The sequence below is a fragment of the Siniperca chuatsi genome, linkage group LG17 (genome assembly GCF_020085105.1).
Source record: "Siniperca chuatsi isolate FFG_IHB_CAS linkage group LG17, ASM2008510v1, whole genome shotgun sequence".
NCBI classification, from domain to species: Eukaryota; Metazoa; Chordata; class Actinopteri; order Centrarchiformes; family Sinipercidae; genus Siniperca; species Siniperca chuatsi.
The window spans coordinates 15,420,668-15,445,738 of NC_058058.1; the positions used below are offsets into that span (position 1 = coordinate 15,420,668).

Genomic DNA, 25,071 nt, shown 5'->3' on the forward strand with positions numbered 1-25,071 from the left:
ATTTGGAAAGAACAACAGCAGTGATTTACTTGTGTGATTTAGTGGGAGGAGCAGCTCCAGCAGCCCCCACCCGCCGGACAGACTATTCCAGACCTGCGCCCGGGGGAGGGGAGACTTTGTCCGGATACGTGGTGGATCTTGAGGCGGTCCTAAAGACCCACGCACAGCGACAGTCCGGGATCAACCCAGCCAGCCCCTCCACCGTTTACCAAACTTAAAAATGGCACCTTCCACTTCCCAACTCTTCTCTGCGCTATTAATCGCATTTTCCATCTCTGTTGTGAACGCTCAGTATGAAAAATACAGCTTCAGGAGTTTCCCCAGGAATGAGCTGATGCCCCTCGAGTCCGCTTACAAATACGCACTGGACCAGTACACCGGGGAGAAGTGGAAGGAGACGGTGGACTACATGGAGGTGTCTCTGCGGCTGTACCGGCTGCTGCGGGACAGCGAGGCCTTCTGCAACCTCAACTGCAGCTCCGTGAGGCTGGACGACGAGCAGAAGTTTGCGGAGTTTCCAGAGCTGCGGGCGTTTGGTAACGTTATGAAGAGGGCGCAGTGCTTGAAGCGCTGCAAACAGGGGCTGCCCGCTTTCAGACAGACCATGCCCAGCCGGGACACCATAGATGAATTTGAGAGGAGAGAGCCGTACAGATACCTGCAGTACGCCTACTTTAAAGTAAGCAAATATGTTGAATGTGTGGGGTCACCAGGGGCGTCAAGGGGCCAAATTATCCATCAAAGTCAAACCTATAGATGACTTGTATGGTTTTACATGTGTTTGTTTACCTTATGATGATTATCAATATAAGATGATGGTTTTACTCATTTTCACTGTGGACAACGTCACTGACTTTTCCTGAAATGCGTTCTGACGTCACCTGCGTGCCACGGATGCACAGGGGGGCTCTGTTCGGCAAGAGGGCAGGCCCTGAGCTTTTTACCTGTGTATGCTTGTGTTTTCTTGTCCATCCTATTAAGAAGTAATAGGAACACTAATAAAGACACATAAGGACATTTCATTGGTCATCACCTCTACAAGGGACCACTGTAGGAACTACTTTAGATTTAGGATTAGCTATGAATCACAGTTCATTTAGATTGGAATTAGTTAGAAAAGGTTATGTAGTTGTGATGGTTGAGGTCTAATTTACACATAAAATATATACAGAGGTGTGACAAATTAAAGGAAAAACCTGAATACTGTAAATGAGAAACATAACAAATGCAGATGCTTCCATACAGGTGCATTTTCCCGGCATGGTTTGGGTTCACTTGTATCAAAGTACAAAGATATTCTATCATTACCCCTTATATATTGAATAATTGCATTGTAATTTGCGGGCTGTAATCTAAAGTATTACCAAATTAATCTGAGCGATCACCTTTATCCCATGATGAAACATTTGTATCTCAGTGGTCTTGTCCAGAATGAAAATCCAGAGGGCATGAGGTGTCACTGAATGGTTTGATTAATATGAACACGAGATAAATCACAAGATTTGGTCTTCACAGTCATCAGATGTAACCCAATTTAACATCTATGGGAGATTTTGGACTGACATGTTAGACAGCATCATCAAAACACTAAATGAGAAAATGTCTTTTGGAAAAAGGTGTTAGTCCCTCCAGTAGAGTTACAGAGATTTGTAGAATCGATGATAAGCACCATTAAAGCTGCTCTGGAGGCGTGTGATGGCACCTTACTAAGACACTTTCTGTTAGGTGATAAATTAAAGGCAAACCTATCTGTATGTAACACTGGGGGATTACATAACTAGTCTTCTAAAGTAATGGTTTTAAAAGAGTGTGGCCTCAGAGGTCCTTTAGATGGATCAGCAGTTGGTCCTTAAATAAATCTTACCGTAATATCGCTCACCAGATAATGAGGAGATAATATAATAATATAAAACCATTGTTTACAACTACAAACAGTGTAGACTGTCATATGAAACAGTAGAAATCATGGGGTCTCTGACATGAGACAGTTTAGGAATCGCCTTCCTGGTTGACTCTTAACAATAAGATAAACAAAATACTCAGTAGTTACATAGAAATAAGTGAGGAATAAATAAGGAACGACCCGATAATTGACAAATAGCTAATAAGTAGTTCCTGAATAACTCTGAATCAGCTGCTGAGTTTGACAAAACCAAACTTAGCCACCATATAGTTCTTGATTCTGAGTTATTCAGGAATTATTTATTGGCATTTTTTGGTTATCCTGTCCTTGGTAACTACTCAGTATTTTTTGTACCACAGTGTAGTGTTAGCATTAGCCATAGTATCTATTTCCTTCCCATGATGAGCACAAAAAATAGCTGTTTACAACATGTGCTTGTGTTATTTCTCCCAGTCTGACAACCTGGCCAAGGCCGTGTCTGCTGCCCACACCTTCCTGCTGAAGCACCCAAACGATGAGATGATGCAGAGGAACATGGCCTACTACAAGAGTCTCCCTGGAGCCGAAGAACACCTCAAAGACCTGGAGACCAAATCCTATGAGGTATACACACACACACACACACACAGAATCAGATTCTCTTTAGTTTGCGTCGTAGAGGCATGTTGAGAAGCAAACATGGAGAGGCTGTGTCCATGCAAGAGTCACACCCATACCCACATGTCTTTGTGAACGTACACACACACACACAAACCATCCTATTACTGGCAAGTGGGTGTGCTGATGTGGTAGCAGCATGCGGTGAACCGGCCAAGCTGGCCACATCATGGGTGGATTCCTTCATAGACACCAGTGCCTCCCAGAATGGGGCATGGGGACCTTCAGTGGTCCTTGACAGGGCTGTAGTGGCCCCAGCAAAATAAGGAGTCTGAGGTTTCATCTCCACCCTCATTTTACCGTAAAAAAAATTCTATGTTTTGATAATTTTTATGTTTTGTTTCATGTTCTGTCAGTTTTTATAACCTGGTCCTGAGAGAAAAGATATTTCATTCAGCTGGATTTCTTTATAGCTGGAATGACAAATAAACTTGAGCCTGTTACAGTTGTTGAAATGACTGCCTTTGAATGTCCCTGATATAGCTCACAATAATAATACAGATAATTTAATTTAATTACAGCATTGAAAATATAATTGAATTTAGTAAGAAAGGGATTTTTAACCATGTGTAAAGCTTCAGCAATTCCTAAAATGAACATTAAATGACTGACTGATATTTTCTTGTGTGCGTGCGTGTGTGTGTGTTGTTGCAGACATTGTTTGTGCGTGCAGTGCGGGCATATAATGGAGAAAACTTCCGCACCTCGGTGTCAGACATGGAGCTGGCTCTGCGGGACTTCTTCAAGGTCTACGACGAGTGTCTGGCTGCGTCTGAGGGCCCTAGGGACGTCAAAGACTTCAAAGACTTCTACCCCTCCATAGCTGGTCAGTTCATGTCTGTCTCATCTGCGGTACCTCAGCTCTGACTGTTTCTCCTCCCTAGTCCACCTGTCGCTGCATTTTGTTTTTGTTTCCTAGATAATATAGCGCCTTTTGCATCTGTCATTTAATTAACCCTTTAACCAACATGTTTCTTGTTGTTGCTAAGTTTAATCTTTTTTCCATCATCTAATTTTGAGTCTTTCTAAAAACTCTTTGGGCAGTCTAGTGCAGAGCTTTGATTTTGTTCCTCTACAGATCACTACATAGAGGTCCTTGACAGGAAAGTGAGGTGTGAAAGTGACCTGACACCTGTCGTAGGGGGTTTCGTCGTTGAGAAGTTTGTGGCCACAATGTACCACTATCTGCAGTTCGCCTATTACAAATGTGAGTAGCATGTTGTTAGCGTTTTGTTATTGCTGACACATTTTTTGCAATTACAGTGGTGTGAAATAGTGTTTGCCCCCTTCCTGATTTCTTATTTTTTTGCTTGTTTGCCACACTTTAATGTTTCAGATCATCAAACAAATTTAAATATTAGTCAAAGATAACACAAGTAAACACAAAATGCAGTTTTTAAATGAAGGTTGTTATTATTAAGGGAAAACAAAATCCAAACCTACATGGCCCTGTGTGAAAAAGTGATTGCCCCACCTGTTAAAACATAACTTAACTGTGGTTTATCACACCTGAGTTCAATTTCTCTAGCCACACCCAGGCCTGATTACTGCCACACCTGTTCTCAATCAAGAAATCTTGATTAAATAGGACCTGCCTGACAAAGCAAAGTAGACCAAAAGATCTTCAAAAGCTAAACACCATGCCGAGAGCCAAAGAAATTCAGGAACAAATGAGAAAGAAACACTTTTTCCACACCACTGTATATGAAGTGTAGTGATGAAACTAGAGCACTGTTGTCTTTTGGAGTTTCCTCATGTCTACTGCGTCTTGACTTTTATCAAGGAAAATCTGTGAATTAAGTGCTGTAATCGTTGTTTTCAGTGAATGACCTGAAGAACGCAGTACCATGTGCGGCCAGCTACATGCTCTTTGACCCCAGCGATGAAGTTATGAAGAATAACGTGGCCTATTACCAGTTCCACAAAAGCCAGTGGGGACTGATAGACGAGGACTTCCTGCCCAGATCAGTGAGACATTTTAATGAATACAAACCTTATGCACCCACTCTGAAGCACACACAGTTCCTGTCCCTAGTTTGTGTCTGGGGTGGGGAAACAGGTTTTCAGGAACAATGAGGAGAAAGAATATATTAAAAGCCTTTATTTAGTCTGGCTTATTGGTTTGAAACAAACAGTTCAGACCTAACCATTATGCCTGCACATAACTCCCCCAAAAAACAGAACTTTCACTGTCATTTTTATACTTTGTTTCTTGTACAGATTAAACAAACGAGATGCAACATAGTGAGCTTTAAAGCTGCTTCCCCATGTTTCCATTCTTTATGTTAAGATAAACTAACTGGCTGCTGGCTGTAGCCTTATATTAAACTGTCAGACATGTAATTGGTATCAATCTTCTCATCTACAGTAACACGTGGAAAGAAAGCAAATAAGCCTATTTCCCAATATGTTGAACTACTGCTTTAATTAGTTTAAAACTGAAGTGTGAAAACGACAAGTTGCGGTTTTATTGGGGTTATGTGTTTATTTCTTGGCCGGGCACAGAAACTTTGTGGCGTTTCCAGTCTTTGTGCTAAGCTAAGCTAACCGGCTGCTGCTGGTTGCTTTATATTTAAAGGACAGATATGAGATTGGTTGAAATCTTTAAATGTAACTCTTGGCAAAAACACAAATAAGCGTATTTCCCAAATATCAAACTATTCATATAAGGTTTCCTGGACTAACTACATGTGAAATTGATTTAGCACTTGGCCTCTGCCTTCTTTCCCTGTTTTGTGCCTTTGGTTCACTATAACACACATTTTACGTGTTGTGTGCTACAGGAGGCAGTGCGGTACTACAATCAGACCACCATGCAGCTACAGATGTTGGAGTTCTCCAGACAGCACCTAGTGAGCGATGATGAGGTGTGTGCCTGTGTTTACATATTTTTGTTACATTAGTTACAGTCTACCCTTAAAAACAGACCTGCATGATTCCCATGAAATCAGTTAGAGTTTGGATTAGGTTGTTTGCAGCTCTCACAGGCTCTGTTCTTGTTTAACTTATGGAAAAACCCTAGATTCTTCAGTCTGGTCACATGACACCCTGCAGTACAATGTAGGCCCTGTTTATCAGGCTGCAATATGAGAGACGGCCATGGGGTGGCAGTATGACACTGGCATTTCTTTAAGTTATTATGACGCAGCACAAGGACCATGGCCATCAGGGCAACCCAATATAAGCCAGGTTTACATGTTGTATGTGGTAAATATTCAGTTCAGACTGTAATCTCTTTAGCAATGCCAGGTATGAGAAATCACAGATAGAACTGTGAGTGGGAAGATTTATGCTAATTCACTTGAAACAAACAGACCCTCCTGAGTTGTCTCTGTTTTTTTTTTTGTGTGTGTGTGTGTGTGTGTGCAGGGGGAGGTGGTGGAGTTTATAGATGAGTTCCTCGACGAGGATAAATTCCCCACGTTGGAAAGTCCGCCGAAACACTGAAAAACAAACAAGCAATAAAACAGCACCATCACTCCCCAGTTTGTATTTATTGGGTTTTGTACAAGACTCTGATTGGTCACTGTGTTTTTTCCTGCAGATCCACATCCTGAATATATTTTAATTTCCTATTTTGTGCACTAAATATCCTGTTCAGAGGTATGGACATACAGCACAGTGGCTAAATGATTTAAAGACAAATAATGATAATAGAGATAGAACTGTTTACTCACTGTTTTATGGATTGCTCCCTCCACTGTGAATCATGTATGTTGTTTTTTTACAATGAAATGATAATAAAACATCAGGTCTTTCAAGAAGTCATCACAGTGTTGTTGTTGTTGTAATACTAGTTGCTGGTTTTGGGGATGTGGCCAGTTGTGAATAACACACCTTTTAGTCTAGGGCTGTAACTACATCTGCCAGTTATTTTTCCAAGTAATATATTAAGTGTTAGGTCTATGAAACATGAGTAGATAGTGAAATATGCTCATCACAATTTCCTAAAGCCCAAGTTCACTTCTTCAGATGGCTTGTTCTGTCCAACCACCCATCCAACCCGAAAATGATCAATTTACTATCACACAAGACAAAGAAAAGCAGCAAATCATCACAACTTAGAGGCTGAAACTAGGTAATTGTATAGTATTTGTGCTTGAAAAATTATTAAGGAATCAATTAATACTCTTTCAGTCCACTGATTTTTGACTGAAGGGGTGAATAGCAGGATGTTTGCGAGGGCCCTTTAGACGAAATCCGGGGCTGTGCTGAGCAGAGAGACATCCACAGAAAACACTGAGTTGTTTAATAATGTTTGAACATTGAGTCTCTGTGCAGTTTGTCACACAGTGATGTTAAAAACCCACAGGGGAACATTCTCGCTGTATTACTGTCTCTGACTGCATTCTCATTCCTCTCCTGCCTGTATTTACCTGTCTCTTTTATTACTTCACCTTCTCCCTTGCCAATGCTTTATGTTTCATCTGCCCTCTTTTGTTCTTTTTAAACATTTTTGGAACATATCGCAAAGAAATGGGGGATAATGGCTGGTAGAAGGGGTCTTGGTTAAAAGTTAAGATAAAAGGCTGATTGTCAGGACTCAAGGTCACAGGTCTAAGTCGCACTTTAATATACGTCAAGTCAGTGAATGTGTTTGTTTGACCTTGACGGAAATAGAAAATCAAGACTTAAAACCACATTTAAGAGTTTATTATGATTTTAGAGAACACATATACAGTACACATTTCATCCTGACATCACACACATCAGGCTGTTTCAGATTAAGAAGAAACAGACGTGGAGAAATATTAGCATTGTGTGAATGAGAGTCAGCAATGTCAAAAAAGTCCTTTTCCTTGTGGCAAACCTGGTGTGTGACCAGACAGGTCATATTGCTTGATAATCTACAATGTGGTCTTTATTTATGCTACTAGGAGTACAGTACTAGGTGAAGTAAAACGTTTAGTAACATGGAGATAAGCTGACCCTGTATAAGACATGAAGAGGTTATGTCTACTGTCAACTGTGCTTGACTGCATTGGTGAAGAAACATAAGTCAAATTGATTTCCCACAGTCCAGTAATGCTACAGTATGTACAGCAAGTTATTACAGTTAGAGATTCATATTTACAGAAACATACAGACAACAGGTACTTTATTCCCCGTGGCCTTGCCACATTAGGACAATTCAGTTTCAGACACCACAATATCGAAATGAAAAAGAAGGTGAAATATTTTTAGCAAGTTGAAGTAAATCAAAAGGTATTATTGATTTAATTCAAATCAAATCAATAATAGCTGTTATTCACTTAACACATTCAAATACAACAAATCCTTGTTTCATAACTAGATTAAAAATACTTCTTAGAAATCAGCTGAGAACACTGAATGCTAAGTCAGAAACATATGAGGAAAATTAAATGATCATTCATGACTGATGACACCATAAAGTGCCTTGTCTACAAGCCACCACCCACTTTTGACATTAATTACAAGCAAAGCACTTTCTATTTAAGTTATTGCCATATAATTCATTTTGTAGTCTTTATACATCACCAGAATTACAAAGTCTAAACCCTCTCTTATGGCTATTTGAATTTATTTACATTTGCACCTTTTATGAGCTTTTCTATTTTAACATTTGACCTTGCTCTCAAGCATTTGACACAGTACGAAAACAGCAAGAGCATAAATATCACAGAATCATACACAGTTACAGTACACTGTAAAATCCTTATTTTTTTGAACTACGACTGGACAATAAACCAAATTTATAAAGTTGTAGACATTTTGAAATTTTAACCAAGCTAAATTTACTCATATCACATTTTTTTAATTGTCTGAATTGCCAGATATTTAAAATGTGAATAACTCCAACAACCAATGATACCAAGACCAGAAGTTAAATTAACAAATTCTCCCCCAGTCAAGTGCAGATAACCATCTTTAACTTCTCATACTGTAATTTATCAAGAGAAACACAGCAGAGCACAAGTAAGGAAATATAAAGTTTTGAAAAATATTTAGCATTACATTTATCATTATAGAGCTAAATGTAACACTTTATCATGATATACATTTTAGGGCATGTGGTCCAGCTCCAATTTTAACCCAAAGTCATATGCTCACCTAACTCCACATAATATTTAGAAATCTAACTACTTTCACATAACACCCTAAACCATCATAATATGGCAGACTATTACTAACCCTTTAAATTAAAACTATAACAATGGGGGTTGTGATTTTAGTTTCTCTCTGTTGCCATGGCAGCACCACAATGTTTGATCTCTGGTTGGTCTGAATACCGTCAGCAAATACGACGTACTGCTGACCAGTGGATTGCACGGACCTGAGACACACACACACACACACAGATCCTTGTACTTCTACGTTTGTGAAGACTGTTATTGACATAATGCATTCCCTAGCCCCTTACCCTAACCTTAACCATCACAACTAAATGCCTAACTCTAACCCTCACCATAACCATACCCTAACTTAACCCTTAAAACCAAGTCTTAACCTTCAAACAGCCCTTTGAAGTTGTCCAAAATGTCCTCACTTTCCAAAAATGTCCTCCCTCTGTAGGTAAAAAACATGTTTCAGTCCTCACAATGTCGCAAGTACAAGTACACACACACACACACAGGGGCTGAGTCTGCAATCTGGATGGACTCTCTCACCAGCCGACTGTCAAAACTAACAGAGGCAAGAAGATCTTAAAATGTTTCAACTGTCATCCTTCTTTCTCACACCTTTCCCTGCATACCACTCATTCAACTCTCTCATCTGGTCTAACCATCATCATCATCATCCTTTTTTTCCCGTTCATGCTGGAAGCATGGAGGTTCATTTGGGACTACCTGCCCAAATCTGCTGTGATGATCTGATGTGTTCTGAACTTCAGCTCTCTCGTCGTGGAGTAACAAGTGGAATACAGTTTTTATCAACACAATACTCAGGCAAACAGAGAAGATTTAAAATCAAGAGCAATACAGCTAAATCAACAAAAAACGAGCAATCAATGAAGTCAACAAAAATAACACAAGGTAACACAGAGAATCTTTACCACAATGTCCAAGAGCTTTGGCGGTTGAAGTCTCAGTTTATATATTCAGGCGGGCAGGCATGCCTTCTTGTGGTTTTCCTACATGGTCATCTCCTTTTTCAGTTCCTGGAGTTGAGTCCAGTCAAGACACAGCCCCTCCACCTGTCCAGCTAGATGTCAGAGCTTTGAAAATAACGGTTAGGTATAACAAAGATGGGTAAAATTCCTTAAAATCGATGAGAGGGACAGGCAGAACTGCTTCCATCTTGTTTCACTATGTTAAGCATCAGTTCTTACATGTTAGGTAAGGTTTTGCTCTTCAAAACAGGGCTGTAACTCAACTCATCTGTTCATACCTACCCAAAATCTTCAATTATGCAGTATTTTCTAGCAAGATGAGGGGCTGTGCGTTTCATTTGAATCTTCCCAGCCTTCCTAAATGTCTCTGTCCTCTGTCAGTGTCCCTCTTTCCTCATCTCTCACTCTTACACTTTTTGCTGCATCTCAATCTGTTGGCCCAGTCTGGTCTGACTTTGGCCCTTCCCATTCATGTCGTACATTGAGCTCTTCTGCTGTTGCCGTCGGTAACACCACACCCCGACGATGACCGCCGCGGCAACCGCACACAGCACCACAATTATGGCTGCCACAGTTGGACCTCGGCTGGAGGAGCTCGGAGGATGGGGAGGGCAGTTCTCACCTGTACAGATCGTCTCCCCCAGCTCTCCCTCCATCTCACCCCTCTCTCCAGTCTCACCAGGCAGATTGTGCACAGGGTACTCCTCCATTGCTTTGGTGAGGATGTCACCGTCGTGCACCGGTGGAGCTGGGTCGTGATGGAGGAAGGGGTGCTCAGTGAGGTCACCCAGCCAGGAGTGGGTGGGAGCTACCTGTTGTGTGTCGTAGTCCAGGGTGTCGGAGTATGAGGGGGAGTCTGAGGGCTGTGAGCGGTCAGGGGAGGGAATAGCAGTGGGGATGAAGCCAGGCCACATCTCCTCCACTCCCCCTTGCTTTAAGGCAGGCTCCGTGGTGGGAGACTCGGGCACCTCTGGTAAGCTGGTGTAAGGGACGGGTCTACGAATTTCCACCTCATTGGGTCTGTCTGTTGTCCTGACAACTGTCCCCCTCTCTCTATCCTCTGGTCTTACCCTTTCCGTTGTGGAGTCACCATTTGCTGTTTCCTCTGGAACGACAGGGTAGCCATCCAGCCAGGTCTCATCTGTGGTGGCCTTCCCTCCTGCTGTCTTCTGAGTGACGTTCTGACGTTCATCTGTTGCTATAGAAAAGATTTCATGCTGATGACTGTCATCGACATCTTCATGACTATCATGATCATCATAGCTGTCATGGTCATCGTGTTTGTGATCTACGTGATCATCGTGATCATCGTGATCAGTGTAACGGTCATGATCATCCTCCTCCAGATCATAATGCTCCTCACCATCATCATGGTCATCACGGTCTGAATGTTCTTCAGAGCCATCAGGGTGTTCTCGATCACCATGATCGTCAGTCACATCATCATGATCTTCATAGCCTTCATGTTCATCGTAAGTATCATCTCGGTCATCATACTCCTGGCTACCATAGTGAGCACGATCACGGTTCTCTTCATGTTCACCCATGTCATAATGGTCATCATGATCGTCATGATTTTCGTGGCGGTCCTGTCTATCCAGATCATCATGCTGAGCTGGAATGTAATGTTCCACATGATCATGACGGTCATCTTCCTCCTGGTGACTGTCATGGTCATCTTGATCATCGTGGTGGCTGTCGTCATGGGCATCCAGGTCGTCGTGGTTGCCGTCACCATGATCATCTTGGTCATCTGTATCATGATCATCATAGCTGTCTGGCTCATGATCATGGTCATCAACATCTACTGGATGCTGGTGGTAGTTCCTTTCTTGGCTCTCATGCTCTTTGCTCTCCTCTGATTGGGCGCCTGAGGCCCTCTGTGTAGTCTGTGTGACTGGATTGGTGGAGACAGGGTGTCCCTCCTCCTGGAAGGCCTCAGAAGGAAACCAGAAGAGGTGTTTCTGGGAGAGAAGAGAGACAGGAGCTTCTGTGGCTGCAGCTGCATCAGTCGTGACCACCTCCCTCCTCTCCTGCTCCCACCTCGTATGACCTATAAAGTCCTCAACAGCTCGTTCCTTGTCTTTTTCTCCTCCTTCTACAGCTCCTTCAAATTCTCTACTAATCACTTCTCCTTCCACTTCATGCTCCCCATGTTGGTCTTGATGCTCCTCCTCCGCTTCAACACTAAAGCTCATCTCTTGCTGCGCCTGACTCGTTTTCCCTTCCGGGTATGCAGCTCCATGCACCTCCTCGTACACCTCACCATGAGCCTCCTCTGGTCTCTCATTGTGGTGCTCTCCCTCTCCATAGGAATCTGTGAACTTGTCCTCGTAGTCTACGTGACTTACAGCCTCATCTGCAGAAACACAAACAAAGATACATTTACTTGATCAGTTGACAAAGCAATATTAAATCTCAACATTCATGATCATACAACTCAACTCAAAAACATCAAAGAGGTATATGCATACTTCAAAGACAACTTTTAGATTCTGTTAATGTGAAAGTAATTTAGAGCAGTGGTTCTCAAACTTTTTGGATTATCACCCTTTAAAGGAATGGTCTGAGATTTTGGGAAATACGCTTATTTATTTGCTTTCTTGCCAAGAGTCAGATGAGAAGATCGATACCATTCTTGTTTCTGTCCATTCAATATGAAGGTACAGTCAGTTAGCTAGGCTTAGAATGAAGACTGGAAACAGGGGGGAAACAGCTAGCCTAGCTCTGTCGAAAGATTAAAAAAAAAAAATCTGCCTACCATCACCTCTAAAGTTCACGATTTCCTGGTTGAAGTTGCCAGGCAACCTGGGGAGACCTCAGGAAGTCACTTCTCCTGGCTAAAAAATAGTCTGGCACCTAACCCCCCATAACACTGCAACATTTTGGTTTTGCAAAATTAGTTTTTTTTACAGATTAAACAAACTACATGTTAATTAGTGAGCTTTAGAGGTGCTGTTAGGCAGATTTTGTTACCTTTGGACAGAACCAGGTAAATATAACTTTGTGTAATAGAAATGTATTTTCTCTTTAAATATCTTGTGACCGCTCAGATTTATCTTGACACACTTCAGGAACAACTACTGTAGAGCACAAACATGACTAAGACTCTGTTAGCTAACGATGGACACAGGCCTGGCATTCTGCCTTCATAGACAACTCTTGCCCCCTTCTCCCACTGCTATGAACTGGGCCACACTATGGCATGTCACACTGAGGTGTCATAGAAGCCATTTTCATCCCAACTCACAACTGAGACTCTGTTTTCCAAAAGAAAGGAATCAAGCACTGGCCACCTAACAACAATTGGATCTAACAAGCAAAAGGTGAGGAGGTTGACCTCAGAGAGGTCTTCTGTCTGGGTCAAAGCTCAATGCTTTTGAAGAGGATGAGCAAAAGGAGGGGTTTCTCTTTCTGCCTCTTTCCATTTCTGTCCCACTCTCCAACATTTCTCACTCAAACAGTTTAAATGCCTTTTTACCTTTGACACATATGTCCACCAGTCCATACCACTCTCCACAGCTGTCGCACAGCAGGCTAAAGGCACTGTGTCCACTGGGCATTACATAACCTGGCATACATGTGTACATCAGCTCATCTCCCAACTCATACCCAGAGTGCCCCTGTAGACGGGCATTAGGAAAGGATGGAGGGTCACCACACGGCACACCTGTCAACAACAAACAGAGATGCATGTAATCTAAAAAAAACACATTCAACATACAAAGTGGAAGATAAATGTTTTGAATTGTTAAACAAACTAGTAAATAAAGATGATGAAATCCCTATTTAATACTACACAGTGTGGTTAATGAAACATGACTCATTATTATTATCCAGCTTTACAGCATCACTATCCCATTTGTAAACAGAAAGAGATAAGACTGTCTCAAGGGACAGGAAGCAATGGGGTTTGTGGAAAATGTGGATGCAATTTTGACAAACACGACCACTAACAATGCCACTGGGATAGGATAATGGCTATGTATTGTCTTGACTCTGGTCTTATTATTCATAGTAATTATACCAAGGCAACACAGTTTATTTGACAAATAATAACATGTTGATTGACTCAAAAATGTTACACAATATATCTTTAAGTTTTCAGTTCTTATTTACTCTCCAAAATAAAAATGTTTTAATAATACATTTAGCTGCTGTTTTATTATAATATTAAACAATGAAAATCAAGTGTTTATTTTCCAGAATGAAGGTCTAATATTTTCAATTTACAGTAGTATTACTGTTAATGACATGACAAAACAGTTTTTTTCTGCAGGTTTTAGTCCATTTACTACAAATCACTCTCCTTTACATTACTGTCTGAAGCATTTTCCAAAACAAATCTTTTGATGCATTTTTCTTCCTTCCATGCAGACAATGGTATCAGTTCAATGGCTGATTTTAAACCAAAATCTCAAAAACCCAAACCCCCTCAAAAAATGTGACCTAAATTTTCCCACCAAAACATGATTTGTACCAAATTAATCTGTACTTCTTGCATTATAACTAAACAATAATGTGTAGTTGCTATGTTATAATAGTAATTGTTTATTATCTTTAAAGTACTCAAAAAATAAATGGAAATTTGAACAACTACAATATCATGACAACTGGGCAAACTCCAAAGATTTTGTGATATGATTGAAAGCTCCAGAGCAGCTACTAAATGGACCTTGCAGTGTGATTGTTTTGTCAACAATAAAGTAATTTTATAGAAAATGAAGGAAGATCCCATGTGTGCTGTGATCAATTATAGCTACCTCATGTAAATTTCAAGTCTACAAGTTGATTTTCATCATTGTGTGCTAAAATGATTTGAAACCAATGTCTACAAAGTTCAAAAACACATTAAAAGACCATGAACTATGGTGTGTTTTTCAAAAATGTCTGTTTAAATGTAATGTATACAGCACTTACAGTAAACAGAATTAAAATACAAATACCAAGAAATACCCCAGAATGCCAACAGAATTTACTTAATTTACTGTAATGTAATTTTCAAATTTTGTTGCCCTGATAATAGGACTAACATGGCACCTTATACCTCCAACCCTTCTATTATAACCATAACTGTAGCCACAGCCACAGCCCTGACTGTGAAGCTGTGTCATTACTTTCCGCTGCTTTAAGTGGATCTGTACTGTTCATTTTTCCCACAGCAGAGAGTTTGTTCCCGCCTCGTGGTGTGTAGTATATAAACAGCCACAGTAGCTCTACTGTTTATGAGGAAGGACTAGAGATCTCTTCTGGGGGGCGTCCAATAATAGACTGATCCAAAACCAACCACCGACTGGCCCTCTCTCTTCCCAGAGCCATGCCAGTGGAATAGGTGGGTGGAATTTAGCTTGATCTCCGTCGGCGCTTACATACATTCATGGATCGAGTTATATCTTCACGTACTCAGATATTCATGAGAAGGTAGAAAGATTGGTATATAATGACAATGATATGAGTAAAAACATAGAGGTGGCACAAACACACACACACACACACGCATGCAGGATGGAGAGTTATGAAAGTAGAGGTGTAGATGGAAGGAACGCAGGAACACAGCCTCTTTCACACCTCAGGAAATATCTCAGGAAATCACACACATACAAATATTCTGTACACACAAAGCTCATCCATTCATATCCTGATCACTACTCGCAACTTCATGTACAGGTTTAAAAGTGCATATATCTGTGTATGTGCGTTTACTGACCTTTGTCTTTGATACAGAAGGCGTCCATGTGTGCAGCATCCTCTGTGGCATTTTCTATTTTCACGTCCACTGCTTTCAGTGCACTGCCCACAACATTACACACTGTGGTCCTACAAATCAATAGATAGATAGATAGATAGATAGATAGATAGATAGATAGATAGATAGATAGATAGATAGATAGATAGATAGATAGATAGATAGATAGATAGATAGATAGATAGATAGATAGATAGATAGATAGATAGATAGATAGACAGACAGACGGATAGATGGATAGATCAATTGATCTATCAAATCATGTTGGAGAACTTAACATACACACAAACACACTCATTAATTACAATGTGATTGTGAGAGCAAATACAGCGAAGGATTTAAGCACCCCTAAGGGACTCTAAGATTGAGGGTGGTCTTAATTAAACCCACTTTGTTTATTTTTAACATACTCTCATTACAATACATCAACGAAAGAGTTTCCCCTTGGGGATTAATAAAGTATTTCTGATTCTGATTACTCTCACACTCACACACTACACATACACAGAAACATACTCCCTTAAGTACACACCTTGCACTTGAGGCATTACACCCAGTGGTGGAGAGTACAGTACAGTATCAGTACTGTACTATACTGGTACTTTTCACTCCACTACATTTATTTGACAACTATAGTTACTACTTACTTTCAGATTAAGATTTAACATTTAAAAAAATCACATAATAAGCTACAATGCATTGTTAAAGATTAAACCAGTAGTTCCCAAGCTTTTTGGCTTACAAAAAAGCAGCGTGTAGTTGGGTCCCCTCATCATGTTTCAGATGTCTATGAGTTGTTAGCAGTTCCACCAAAACGTCTCAGATGGTTTCATTTAAGTAATTGTTCGAGGCCCAAAGAGGTCTGATAACCCAATATTTTTTTGTTTTTCTTCTTTCCTCTAACCTCAAAATTTATCTTGTGACCCTTTGGAGGGGCCCAACCCACAGGTTGGGAACAACTGGACTAAAATACCTAACAGTACATAAAGTAGTTCAAAATAGCTCCACTAGCTCTGGTTTATATGTATATGGGTAACATGACGACACACACGGACAGATATACAGTATACAGTACTTGCTGCTCTCTCAGTCACCGCCTGATTCCTTGCTTATTCAAAATTATAACAGCATGACATCAGAGTCCGGGAACACACATCGTGGCTCAGACATGCTGCAGTATCAGCAGTTGTAGCCTGTGGCACAATATTATCACACTATGGCACATTATGAATAGATGTTCCCATGCAGAAGGCTTAAGTTACAGCCAACTTCATATAGAACAATCATTACATCAGGGACCAAATGAATAATGCACGTCAGTGCACAACGCCTACAAGCTGCAGAGGCAAAAAATGCTGAGTAAATAGTCTACTTTTGTTACCACATTAAGGTTTATAGCATTGTTAGCCAATTTGTCACTCAAAAGCACAAGATAAGACTGACTCAAACTTCCCAGGCTGATCAAATCATGTTCCCATAGCTGCTCCCGACACCAATCAAAGTTGTCATTAAATGTCAGACATATTACACTTTTCATTACAGGTTTGATTGGTAATATTTTTAATCAAGCCATTAAATGGAAAAGGTATTGGCCCAGACATGTGTGTGAGTCTGTGTGTGAATGTGTGTGTGTGTGCACTTGTGTAACAGAGTTAATCAAAGCATCAGTAATTGGAAAGAATTTGACTGGCAGTGCAGCGAGACTGTGAGAAGCGGTGTGAGTCATACTGCATGCTTGTGCCATGCTAACTTCAGCTTATAAGGACAAAAGTCTGAGAAAGAGAGAGAGAAATGGGCAGCAAGAGAGAAATTGCCAAGAAAACACTCAGAGAGAGACAAAAAACAGAAACTGTTTTCACATAAAAAATATAGCTCCTGCAGGCATCTGTGTGTGTGTGTCTGTGTGTGTGTGTGTGTGTGTGTGAGAGAGAGAGAGAGAGAGAGAGAGAGAGAGAGAGAGAGAGAGAGATTGACCTCTATCAGGGGCAGGGAAAACTTCACCTGACCAAACAACCATTTCTCAAAACCCTCACCTTACATGACACAACTATTACAGGGAACACCCAAAGGTATGTGTACGTGCGTGTTTGTATGAAACTGAGTGTTAATTCAGTCTGCTGGTATTATTGTGTTTGGTTACCGGGGCAGCAGATCTATGACTGACAGGTAAGAGGAAGGCATTAAGGTAGGAGAGTCAATCTGAGAAGCACTTGTTATTACGCAACAGACCTAAACATTGCGTCAATGCAACTCTGAAGACTATAAGACTATAACACTACAGTACACTTCACACCACATAGAAATAAGTGAAAGAAACAATTATTATTACATTTCAGAACCAAAATGTGACTGAAGGTGTACTGGAAGGAGCATGGCAGTCTGTTCACTTGAGCTTCAATGCAGTACCCTGCTCTTAGCACATGACAGCCTCTAAAAAAACCCTGCAATTCTCTGATATCTTCTGCTCACTTGTGAGTGTTGGGGTGCAGAGGTGAGGCAAAAGATCTAGACAGAGAAAGGGAAGAGGGCATGGGTTACAGGGAAACTGTGTGGGAGTGGATGTTGTGGAAGATACAGTAGACAGAAAATGAGAAACAAGGATGAATGGACGATAGAAATTCTGAATTAAAAGTTGAATATCAGAAACCCCTGAAATGTATAACTTAAAAGCATGCAGTTAAAAGGCAGACAGCAAATGTGGGGAGAGGCAGAAGGGGATGACATGCAACAAAGGTCCCTGGCTGCCGAGATGTTGTGGTACTTTTTCTACTCAATAGCCTACAACACAGTGGTGTGTGAGCCCATTCCAAAAGTGTTTATGAAAAAAAGTATATTTAGATTCAATAATTGATCCAAAAAAAAAGCAAGATTACCTCTCATCATGTAAGATACCAGTTTACGGTACTGATTGCATGAGTAATTAATTCTACCAGGATATACCTGAAATTCCACATTTGTTTATGATTATTGTCACTGCTCTACTGAGTCATCAGAAATGGAGAGAAAGGTATGGAGCGCAAGACTTTTGCATAAAAACTTAGGCGGAGGGGATATGAGATCATCAGACAGGAGTGTACGGGACAATGGCCAACACTCAGAGGAGATCTGCTACTCTACAACAGGCAGCCGAGGAGCAGCCTTACAGGGAGCAGGCAGGAAAGGAGAAACGATGTCCCATCAGCTGAAATATGTGATTGGCAGAAGGTGTTTTTGTGCATTCCTAATCACATACGGGGAAAAAACTAAAGAAGAAGAAACAATAACACAGAAAATGTCTGTGATGTAACACTGGACACAGAGAAGTACCTCTGGTCTACGTTAACATTAACCTCAATTTTCTTCACCAACACAGCAGAAGAATAAGGAGAGTCCAGGTGGAAAAGGCTTGGGGGGGTGAGGGTGAAGATGAACTTAGACAGACAGAGCCATAGATGGGTGATACACTGTGATACATGGTAAGCAGGTGTGAAAGCTGGTGTCCACTGGCCAACACGTAGAGAGCAGGGAGCATGAGGAAAGAACAAAATGTGTCAGCTATTCCTCTGATCAGACGTTCGTCATTCTCAGGGAAGCTGCCATTTTGAAGCAGGTTCAGTTTTGTAACACTGATAATTTCTCCTTTGACTAATGATTTAGGAAAATATGAGTTGTTTATTTTCAATGCATCATATATTCATTTTCCAAGTGCACCACAATATCTTATTTAGCCCATTTAGTCTATTTAGTAACTTTGCAGAGAATTAGAGTTGTTCATTCAACATCTGTCTGGAGCTGTGCTAGCGTTAGCTGTGCTAGCGTTAGCCATGCTAGCGGCCTGACTCTAGGGATAGGTAGTCTGTTGGTCTTTAGGTGGGTAGATTGGTGCACCACTTTGGTCCAGACCAAAATATCTCAACAACTAGTGTGGATTACTATGAAATTGTGTACAGACATTCATGTCCCCATCAGGATGAATCGTAATAACTTTGATGATCCCTTAACGTTTTATCTAGCACCAGGTCAACCTTTTAATTTGTCCGATACTTTGGTTTAAGACCAAATATGCAAATTAGCAAATGTTAGCTAACACGCTAAACTAAGATGAACATGGTAAACATACCTGTTAAACAATGTTAGCATTGTCATTTTGAGCATGTAAGCTTTCTAGCGTTAGCATTGGGCTGTAGACTCTTTGTCTTGTTTGTTGTTTCTTTTTTCTTCTTTTTTTTTGCAAAAAACTGTGACTTTGTAGTTTAAAGTACAGCTGAAGCGCTTAGTCAATGAACCATTTGAGTCATTTTTCAAGCAACCCAGGGAAGAGGAATGCTTTTTAGGGGGAGGAAAGGAGAGACAGAAATGACATGTTTGAGAAATTACTCCTTATGCACTTAATTCTATTTCATTGAGCAAATATTGCAAAAAAGATTCTCACTTTTGAAGAATTCAGGGAAGTATTTCAGCTCAACTTTGAAATGAAAGGCACAAGTACCATTCCACCATCTATGTAACACTGAACATCATATACCCTACAGGCTTGAGATCACCTTATATTTGTAACCACATAGACCAGGAAGACTGCTGTGCTTTCTGTCTATCCTCTGCAATTACTGCTAAGGACAGCCTACAAGTTGTCACTCAAACACCTGACTATAACAGTGTACCTATCTTCCTCCAGGCATATAAATCAGCTGTCTCTCTGCCTGTCTGTTTCTGTCTCTGGGTGCTGAAAGCTGTGTGTCATGTTACCGTGGAGATGAGAGGTGTAAATGGAGGCAGTTGTCGACATGACACCCCGGCTCAGAATTCCCTCCTCCTCCAGGAAGGAACAGAGGCGTCTTTCTCCCTCTCTTCCTCTCTCTTTTTTTCTCTTTCCCCCCTGAAATGTGTCACTCTCTTCTATCTTCCCACTCTTTCTTTAACTGCCGCTGCCTTTACTTCCTTTCTCTTTCATCCATTCCTGCAACCTCCGTCACACACACAGAAGAGCACTCACCAAAATGACCTTTGACATCTCTAGAAACCTCATGCCTCCCTACATGTGCCTTAAAACAATGAAGACCCTCACGCACAAACACGCACAATTACACACACAAAAACGTCTTTTCTTACCCTACTGAGCCTCCATAGAGCCACCCACGGGTGCATTGGGAGAAGAAGCACTCCACCACAGCATAACGGAGCTCCTCTGATGATGCCAAGCGGGCATGTCGTGAAGCGCAAGCTCGCTGAGCATCTCTGAAGCCCTGCAGGCCAGAGGAGTTCCTCAGGTCCAACACGAACACTCGACCTGAGAAGAGAGAGAGCAGGGAGTAAGAGGAAAACCTCTGAAACTTCTCATGTTATTAAGCTCTTGTATTCCACACAAGTGTTTGTGAGCACTGCTGTATAAATTCAACCTGTGAGCTTCTGGGTACTGGCAGGGTCTAAGAATTAGACAAAGGACAGATGCATTTGTTCACAAAAAACAATCACCTGCAGGTTACTTGAACATGACTGGCAGACGAAAAATGGAAGGCTAAAAGGCCTGTTATTGATCTTAGGGGACCTATATTTTAACAATAGATTATATGCTGCTCAGATGTCCTCAGCCCATATGCCAGGTTTCTGAGCACTAATCATTTTTGTTAATATGGGTTTTGAGCATCCATTGGAATGGGTGCTGAAAAACCACACAGTTACCAGTGACTCCAAGTTGTGATGGTGTGAGACTTAAAACAGTAAAGCAGATCATGCAAAATATGGATTTTGAGACTGATACCAAAATCCATACGCTGAATATGTGTGCCATAATAAAGATTTCCATTAGAGTACAAATGCAGGTGTGAATCAATCAATGGTCTGGAGAAGAGCTCAGCAGAGAAGTTTGATATCTGCTCCAAAGAACTCCTGTGATGGTTCATTGGCTACACTGTCACATCATTAGCTAGTGAAAGAAAAGGAGCGTTTATGTTTAAAATCGTAAGAGTTAAATCTTCTAAGTATTTGGACTAAGCCGTATCTGTAAAAGCTTGAAGTAAAGATGACTGCGCGCGCACATCCATTACGCACAGATTTATTAGACGTATAAGGCTTTTTGGATATTGCATGAAATATTTATTTTACAGACAAAAAAAAAAAACCCAGAGAGGGAACGTGCTCTCTGGCGATGAAACGCACGAGATTACAAAGCTGGTGCCAACTGCGCGCGCTTCCAGCAGCTCTGAGCAACGGTCAGTGCATCACCAAACCCTAACTTTTGAGATGGAAACTCAGAGTGAAACTCGTTTAATATTCCAATAAAAAGCTTATAATTATGTTTGGGAATATATCGTGAGTTTATACTTTTGTTGTCACATTTATATAGTAGGTAGCCTATTTTTTTTATATAATTCCCCTCTGTTACAGTAGCTTAAAATATTAACTTACCGTCTGCATTTACAACAGAGGTCACCTCAAGACAAGCCAGGCATCCAAAGAGCAATGATAGAGCAATTTGGTTACAACGACCCCGCATCTTTTTTTCGCCCTCGACTCTCACTTTTTTTAATGTTGGAAAACGTGTCCAAAAACTTCCAAATGACTTCACAATCTTGCAGGTGAAAGTGACGGTGGAGAGCAAACTCCCGCTATTTCCCTCCTGGTGGACAGAGGTGGACTGAGCAGCAGGGAGGCGTCGCAGTGTTGACAAAGTGCGTGTGATAACGGAAAGAAAAACGGTCAGAGCGGCTCCGGAGCGAGGCGCAGTTTATCTCCCCAAAAAGCTGGAGCACCGGTGTGAAAACTCGCGTGTCCCCGTTAGTAAATACGTCACGGCTCAAACTCTTGAGGGGGGGCTACCGGACTGCTTCTTTACAGAGAGAGTCGAGAGACAGAGAGAGTTGGGGGATTTAAAAGCTGCTGAAGTGTCCTTGAGCAAGAAATGGAAGCCCTACCCACTCATTACTTGTTGGCAGCGATAAAAGCTAAACGTTAAAAATGTAAGCAAGTGTGTGTTTGTGCTGAAGAATAACACACTGGCACTGCATTGCTATTTAAAGACAATTTAACACCCAGTGACTAACAAGGGACTTCAGGTTCAGTTCACCCAAATGGAGCTGATCCTTTGAGCATAAATATCGTAAATAATTAAGATGAATTGTCCTCTCTGCTGTAAGCCAAACAAACCCTCTGTTAGTCAGTGTGTGTGTGTGTGTGTGTGTGTGTGTGTGTGTCCCATTTGGTGAGGGAGATAAAGACGGATGACCATAGCCCATAGAGAGCTTTTTGGAGCATGCAGGCATTGTTTCAGTGAATCTGCAGGTGAAGATAACCAACCTACATAGTACCAGTAGGCTACATACAGGATCCACACCACTAAACCTAAAGCTACATTATAACCTATAAAAACATTGCACATATACAATAAAAGTTATTGCAGTGTGCACACATACTTTTTTTTATAAATAAAGTTACTACACATACAAGTAATTGCATTTTCCTCTCTTGTAGGTTATTACATGTGCAAAAACATCAGTGTTAGATTTGCAGTATGACAGCTGTCCTCTGTGAATGTTTTCTCATCTACAAATAACAAGAATGGAATATTTAGAAGTTGAAAGTTCATTCTTGACCTTGGAAACAGTAATGTGATGAAGAAATCTCACCGCAATGTCAATTTAGTAGCTGTTCTGGAGCTTTTTACATGATCTTCCTCAGCAGATGTAGATGATTTCCAAGATTTTCTCAACTTTTAAGCCAACGTGGTCAAGAAGTCTATAAAGTCAAAATCAGAAAAATGGACATTTGATCATCTACAATTACATGACACCCAGGCAACTTCATCTGCTGAAGAAGATCATGTGCTCATGAAAGCTCCAGAGCAGCTACAAAGCAGACCTTGTAGTGAGATTTTCAGTGGAGGAAGTATTTAGATTCTTTACTACTAAAAGAAGCAATACCACAATGTAAAAACACTCCATTACAAGTAAAAGTACTGCATTGAAAATGTTACTTAAAGTGACAGTTCACCCCTAAAATCTTTTCTACCATTTTCTTTCTACCAACAACAAGGTCTGTGGATTATCTTGAATAACCGGGTGAGAATTTCTGGAAAGAGACATTACTGTTTAGTTTTTCAAATATATATTTTTTTGGCGCTTTGAGCACCACAAGCCGAGTGCCATATTGTCCCATTTTATTTCAAAAAGGCAGACATCTTTACGGCCGATATCTCCAAAACTTGGCAACTCGCACCAAAGCAATCTAGATGGATAAATAGCACTACAGGTAAGAGGAAAATTATATGTATTTTTGATTTTGGGGTGAACTGTCCCTTTAAGTAAAATTATCTAAGTATATCAGGAAAATATACTTAAAGGTGGGGTATGCGATTCTGGAGAAATCCAATACCATGACAAATACCATGATATAGAGCAAACAACGACACAGCAAGTAAAATAACTAAAGTTAGCTAGGTTGTGGGTCTCGTCCTCTCTGGCTAACCAAGCCAGCACAGCAGCTCCAGACAGCGATACTCACAACTCTCCTGCTACTATAGCTAACATCACAACAACAGCATATCTTGGCAAACTAGAAAGTAAGCTGAATTTAACGTTACCTGACACACAAATCATGGCTGGAACAGTGTTGTGTGGACCGGTCCGAGCCACTTTGTTTATTTCCCATTTACAGAGCCAGGGCTGTGTACAAACATTTTTCAGCGCACACACTGAACGGACAGCTAGCTGATCGTGAGGAAATATTCGCTGAATTTGACAAAAAGACGTGTATTGGATTAGAACCGCGTACCCCACCAAGTATAGAAAGTAAGAGTACTCATTGCAGAAAAATGGTCCCTGTGAGTGTTTTACTGCCTATTATATGTCTTATCACTGATGCAATAATGCAGCATTTTACTCTTGATTGTATACAGGGCTGAAACTAATAATTACTTTCATTATAGATTAATCTGCTGATTATTTTTCTTGATTAATTGATTTGTTGTTTGGTCTGTAAAATGTCAGAAAATATTAAGAAATGTCCATCACAATTTCCCAGAGCCCAGATTAACATCTTCTAGCTGCTTGTTTTCTCCAGCCAATAGTCCAAACCCCAGAAGTATTCAGTTTATTGTAATTTAAGTAAATTTAAGAAAAAGCAGAAAATCTTCACATTTGAGAAGCTGGAATTGTTTCAGCTTTAATTCTATATACTGTTAGATAATTTCGTCTATAACAGTACACCGCATTTCATAAGCTCACTATGTGTTTTGTATATAAAATCTTATTTTTTCATTCATCAAACACTCCATTACAAGTAAAAGTACAGACAGCAAAAGTTCAGTAACTAGTAATGTCAAATAATTGTGGAGTAAAAAGTACAATATTTGCCTCTGAATTGTAGACGAGTAGAGGCATAATTTGTACTTAAGTACAGTACTTGAGTAAATACACTTAATTACTTTCCACTACTGGAGATGGTTTTGTCAAGAATGATATAGTTCTTCTTATATTCTGTCTCTGTTTAAAACAAAGAGATGGAAAAGGAAAGGAAAGAAGATGAAGAGGCTGCAGAAGGGGATGAAAACACTTGGAGGAAAGGACTGTTTTCCTGCTCCCTGCAGAAGGAAAGATGATGGGTGTGATTTGGAAGGAGAGAAAAGTGCGTGGCCTCAACAGTGAGGGACAGGAGCAATATATGTGTGTGTGTGTGTGTGTGTGTGTGTGTGTGTGTGTGTGTGTGTGTGTGTGTGTGTGT

General features: G+C 40.7%; 2 protein-coding genes across 2 annotated transcripts; one reads left to right on the plus strand and one right to left on the minus strand.

The window, feature by feature from the left end:
- The first annotated feature begins 55 nt into the window (after positions 1–55).
- Positions 56–6,328, plus strand: LOC122864673 (cartilage associated protein). Its single transcript, XM_044172217.1, has 7 exons — positions 56–679; positions 2,357–2,506; positions 3,215–3,386; positions 3,639–3,767; positions 4,383–4,528; positions 5,344–5,427; positions 5,930–6,328. The coding sequence occupies exons 1-7, from the start codon at positions 221–223 to the stop codon at positions 6,005–6,007; spliced, it is 1,218 nt and encodes a 405-aa protein (XP_044028152.1). The 5' UTR covers positions 56–220; the 3' UTR covers positions 6,008–6,328.
- Positions 6,329–7,198: 870 nt separating this feature from the next.
- On the minus strand, positions 7,199–22,161 carry susd5 (sushi domain containing 5). The gene is made up of 5 exons (XM_044172218.1): positions 21,763–22,161; positions 20,467–20,644; positions 15,340–15,449; positions 13,114–13,302; positions 7,199–11,991 (listed from the first exon to the last, which is right to left on the minus strand). Exons 1-5 carry the CDS (start codon positions 21,848–21,850, stop codon positions 10,040–10,042), a joined length of 2,517 nt encoding a protein of 838 aa, XP_044028153.1. The 5' UTR covers positions 21,851–22,161; the 3' UTR covers positions 7,199–10,039.
- Between the last annotated feature and the right edge of the window lie 2,910 nt (positions 22,162–25,071).